Below are 4,829 nucleotides of genomic sequence, written 5' to 3' on the forward strand. Positions count from 1 at the left end.
TGTTTTTTTGCTGTAACTTTTTATATATAATCTTAATTGCATTTTGACACATCCACATGCAGATCAGTCAGGCTGATAACTAATATTAGCTTCTTATTTTGAATATTGTGAGAGATGAATACTATACCATGTGCACAAACGCTGCTATGAATGGAATATAAAATACAGAAACAACAATTAAATCAGTGCATTTTAGTATTTAGATATGTTTGATTTCTTAGTTTGTCATGCCCTTGGTTATAATAACTTCAATGATAAACAGATTACATGTCATTCCTGTCATCCTGCACTCTACCATTGATTTTGCTCATGCTAGGAGAGGTTGCACTACCATACTCATATCTGTTTGCGTCAGATACTTTCTGAGCCGCCTCTGTCGCATCATCAATCACTTGTTTCTCTGCTTGCTCTGTCTCCCGGTGGTAGAAATAGTTAAAGTTGGAGACGATAACAGGGACGGGTAAGGCGATGGTCAACACGCCAGCAATGGCGCAAAGAGTCCCCACCATTTTGCCTCCCAGAGTAGTAGGACACATGTCCCCGTATCCCACAGTGGTCATTGTCACCACAGCCCACCAGAACCCGTCAGGGATACTGACAAACTGTGTTTGGGGCTCGTCCACCTCAGCAAAGTAGATGGCACTGGAGAAGAGTATGACTCCAATAAAGAGGAAGAAGATCAACAGGCCCAGCTCCCTCATACTAGCTTTCAGGGTTTGGCCCAGGATCTGAAGCCCCTTGGAGTGTCGCGAGAGCTTGAAGATTCGGAAGACTCGCACTAGACGGATGATGCGTAAGATGGCCAGTGACATGTTCTGGCTGGAGTTGATGTCTGTATCTGGCGTGGTCCACAGCTCTGTCACCATGGTTACAAAATAGGGGATTATAGAGACAATGTCAATGGTGTTCATGATGTTGTGGAAGAAGTCACTTTTGCTCGGGCAGACCACAAAGCGTACACCAAGCTCAAAGCAGAACCAAACTATGCAGATAGTTTCCACAATGAAAAAGGGGTCTGTGAAATAGGCAAATAAGTTGTTTTGTACTGAAGCAGGTCCTTCCTGAGTTCCATTGAGACCCAGGGAAAAGGTGGTGATAAAGTCGACGTCATCACGGAACTCTGGAAGAGTTTCCAGGCAGAAAATGAAGATGGAGATGACAATGACAAAGACAGACACCAGGGCCACTGACCGAGCTGCACTGGAACTCTCTGGATACTCAAAAAGGAGCCAAAACTGCTTATGGACCTCGTTGGTGGGCAACAGCGGCTCGGGTTCTGTTATGAACCCCTCAATTTCACGGAACTGTTCCATAGCTTCTTTTCCTAATTTGTAGAAAACAATCTCTTTTGCAAAAATCTCTAAGGGGACGTTGACCGGTCTTCGAATTTTTCCCCCAGACTGATAGAAGTACAAGATCCCATCGAAGCTTGGACGATTCCTGTCGAAAAAGTACTCGTTCTTCATGGGGTCGAAGTAGTACATCCTTTTCGCGGGGTCTCCTAGCAGGGTGTCTGGAAACTGTGATAGTGTTTTGAGTTGTGTCTCGAACATCATGCCTGAAATATTGATGACCACTTTCTGATTCCCGTCCTTCACTTCCAGCTTCTCACCAAACAGGTCTTCTTCGTTGTCACGGCACTCCTGAACCAGCTGATTGAAGATGCTGTCAATCGGCGAACCCTCACTGTTCATCAGGAGTTTGAAGTTGGACAGCAGACTGTTGCATCTAGATTGTCCTTTAGCAGTCAGTGTAGGTGGTGTAGAGGGAGAAAACCCTTCAGGCCTCAGGTGTGACGTCACACGATTGGTGACTAGGTTTTGATCAGGCACCGCCTCTGAGGTGGGTGAAGTGGGGTACCCTGAGTCACTGGGGTCGCCCATGTTGATGCCGATATCATCCATGTTCTCAAAGTGCACCAGTGGCACCTCCATCACTGTGCGTTTCTCGGGGCACTCCTCTGTTCCTCAGTGAGATGGGACTGCGGCGACGCCACAACCAGTCTGATGATCCTGCCACGGTCTCCTTGTTCCGGGAAGAGCATTCAGACAGGTGTATCCAACAGGGTGGTCTGATTTAAGATGCCATCTCCTTGTAATCTGAAAAAATTAAATACAAGTCTGCTTAGTTTCCATCCTCTGGCTCTGTTTGTGTGTGACCGTAAACAAGACATCCCACTATATCATCATCTCTCAGCTCAGTCTCCTGAAACAGGAGATCAGCTCTCCATCGCACTTCAGTCATAAATGACTCACAACTCAAAAACACAACATATATTTTGATCGTCAGAGTTATGCCTGGATGGTACATTTACATAGTCCTGATTATTTTTCATATCAATCGAACATTACAGTAAAGCAACTTGGGATGGATGAGTGGTGTTAGGACATTTATCTTTCCACTTGTTAGGTTTAGACAGGTAAACATATCCTGACACAAGGTTTTACATTGCGACCGCTGTCTCTACTTGACACCTAGGGCCTTGCACATACAGAGAGAAACTCTTGGCTCACTTACAGATACAGTGGCACTGCAGGCTTTGGCAGCAGGTTATAAACTGCACTTGATATCACATTGATCTTGATGAAATTTAAGGTCCATCATTTCCACATTTCTTAGGGGCCAGAAAGTTTGCAAGAACCAGGTAAATATTATTTTATTTTATTTATTCATTTTTGCTCCTTTGCACCCCAGTATCTCTACTTGCAGATTCATCTTCCACACATATATCACTCCAGTGTTTAACTGCTATATTGTAATTATTTCGCCACTTTGGCCTATTTATTTCCTTACCTCCCTTATCCTACCTCATTTACACACACTGTATATAAACTTTTTCCTATTGTATTATTGACTGTGTTTGTTTATTCCATGTGTCACTCTGTGTTGTTGTTTGTGTCTCACTGCTTTGCTTTATCTTGGCCAGGTCGCAGTTGTAAATGAGAACCTTTTCTCAACTAGCCTACCTGGTTAAATAAAGGTGAAATAATTAAAAAATATATAATTAATATACCTTGAATTTTATGAGCGTTTGCTGAAGTTAGTATGAATCTACTCATTTTGAATATACTGTATGTTGCTGTTGAAAACATACCAAAGATCTACCATTTACATGTTTATAGTACCGTGTCTGCCTACGGCAGACCTTAACTGTGTTTCTAAATGAATTTCCTATCGTTCTGAGTAGCTGTTTTCACTCTGATGAAAAGGGATCAGAGAGAATAATAGACATAGGTGAAACGCTTGTGCTACAAAACATTACAGAGAAAACTCTGAAGATATGGAAGCTCAAAGACATTCAGTCAGATATTCCCTGTGGACGTGTGTGTGTTAGCGTGCGTGTCTGTCTGTGTGGATTATGGGAGTCCAGACCACCTTAATCTCAGATGCAGTTTAATGAGTTTTCCAAACCAAAAGCAACACAAAAAACTAAATCAAACACCATTCAATCCTTGATTAGAATTTTAAGGTTTTTGCTCTCAAAACAAGCTTTGCTGGTCACAAGTATCCATCATGTGTAAAACAGACACAGTTTAAAATCACTATAAAAATTGTTACCAAATCAGATAACAGGACCCCGTCCCACTACTAGCTCCATCCCCATTCACACCACAGGGAAAGAGGAACACACACACACCATTAACAAGTTTGAAGCTAACTGTGTACAGATGTCTGGAGTACTCACCAGCGTCCCCAGGTCTGAGCCTGAAGTTCTTTTGACCGCTCTCTCTCTCTCCTCTCCAGGTATCTGTGCTCCCGTGCTCCTTCTCCCTACCTCTGCTCATACAGCATGACAGTCAGGATATCGGACTGTCTTGGGCTCTAGTAAAGCCTCTCATTTGGTAATCATACACCCAATACGAAACTAGAGACTCCAATATGGACACCCTCACGCACACACACACACTTACTGTTGTGGTGTGAATGTTGCGGGGGTCACCCCCCCACTGTGCCCTCCTCAGTTAGTAGGGTATTGTGATACTGAAGGTAGCTTGGGAGCCCTAGTATATCCCCACTGTTGTGGAGTCAACAGAGATCAGTCTGACGCGGCTAGGGACCTTAGATCCTAATCTTACCACAGCTCCTGCAGTCTAAGCAGACACCATAACACCTCAGGGGCGCACATCCAATCCAACCTCACTTAGATCTTCCTGTCATACACCCTCCATACACTTCCAATGTGTACCCGAGGATTCTATCCCCCATCTCCACACACACACACACACACACACACACACACACACACACACTTCCGTTCAAAAGTTTGGGGTAATTTAGAAATGTCCTTGTTTTTGAAAGAAAAGCTTTTTTGTTGTCCATTAAAATAACATCAAATTGATCAGAAATACACTGTAGACATTGTTAATGTTGTAAATTACTATTGTAGCTGGAAATGGCTGATTTTTTTATGGAATATCTACATAGGGGTACAGAGTCCCATTATCAGCAACCATCACTCCTGTGTTCCAATGGCACGTTGTGTTATCTAATCCAAGTTTATAATTTTAAGTCTAATTGATCATTAGAAAACCCTTTTGCAATTATGTTAGCACAGCTGAAAACTGTTGTCCTGATTGAAGAAGCAATTAAACTGGCCTTCTTTAGACTAGTTCAAAATGGCCAGAAACAAATAACTTTCTTCTGAAACTCATCAGTCTATTCTTGTTCTGAGAAATGAAGGCTATTCCATGTGAGAAATTGCCAAGAGACTGAAGATCTCATAAAATACTCCCTTCACAGAACAGCGCAAACTGACTCTAACCAGTACATTAGAGTGTCTAGTTTGAGAAACAGACGCCTCACAAGTCCTCATTAAATATTACTCGCAA

General features: G+C 42.8%; 1 protein-coding gene across 1 annotated transcript; it reads right to left on the reverse strand.

Moving 5' to 3' along the window:
• Window positions 1-263: 263 nt before the first annotated feature.
• LOC118399829 (potassium voltage-gated channel subfamily A member 10-like) lies at window positions 264-1,965 on the reverse strand. Its single transcript, XM_035796060.1, has one exon. The coding sequence runs from the start codon at window positions 1,932-1,934 to the stop codon at window positions 264-266; it is 1,671 nt and encodes a 556-aa protein (XP_035651953.1). The 5' UTR covers window positions 1,935-1,965.
• Window positions 1,966-4,829: the final 2,864 nt, after the last annotated feature.

This window comes from Oncorhynchus keta, chromosome 21, assembly GCF_023373465.1.
Source record: "Oncorhynchus keta strain PuntledgeMale-10-30-2019 chromosome 21, Oket_V2, whole genome shotgun sequence".
NCBI lineage: Eukaryota > Metazoa > Chordata > Actinopteri > Salmoniformes > Salmonidae > Oncorhynchus > Oncorhynchus keta.

Coding starts and splice junctions, on each gene's coding strand:
- LOC118399829 (XM_035796060.1), bottom strand. CDS start 1,934: ATGGAGGTGCCACTGGTGCACTTTGAGAACATGGATGATATCGGCATC.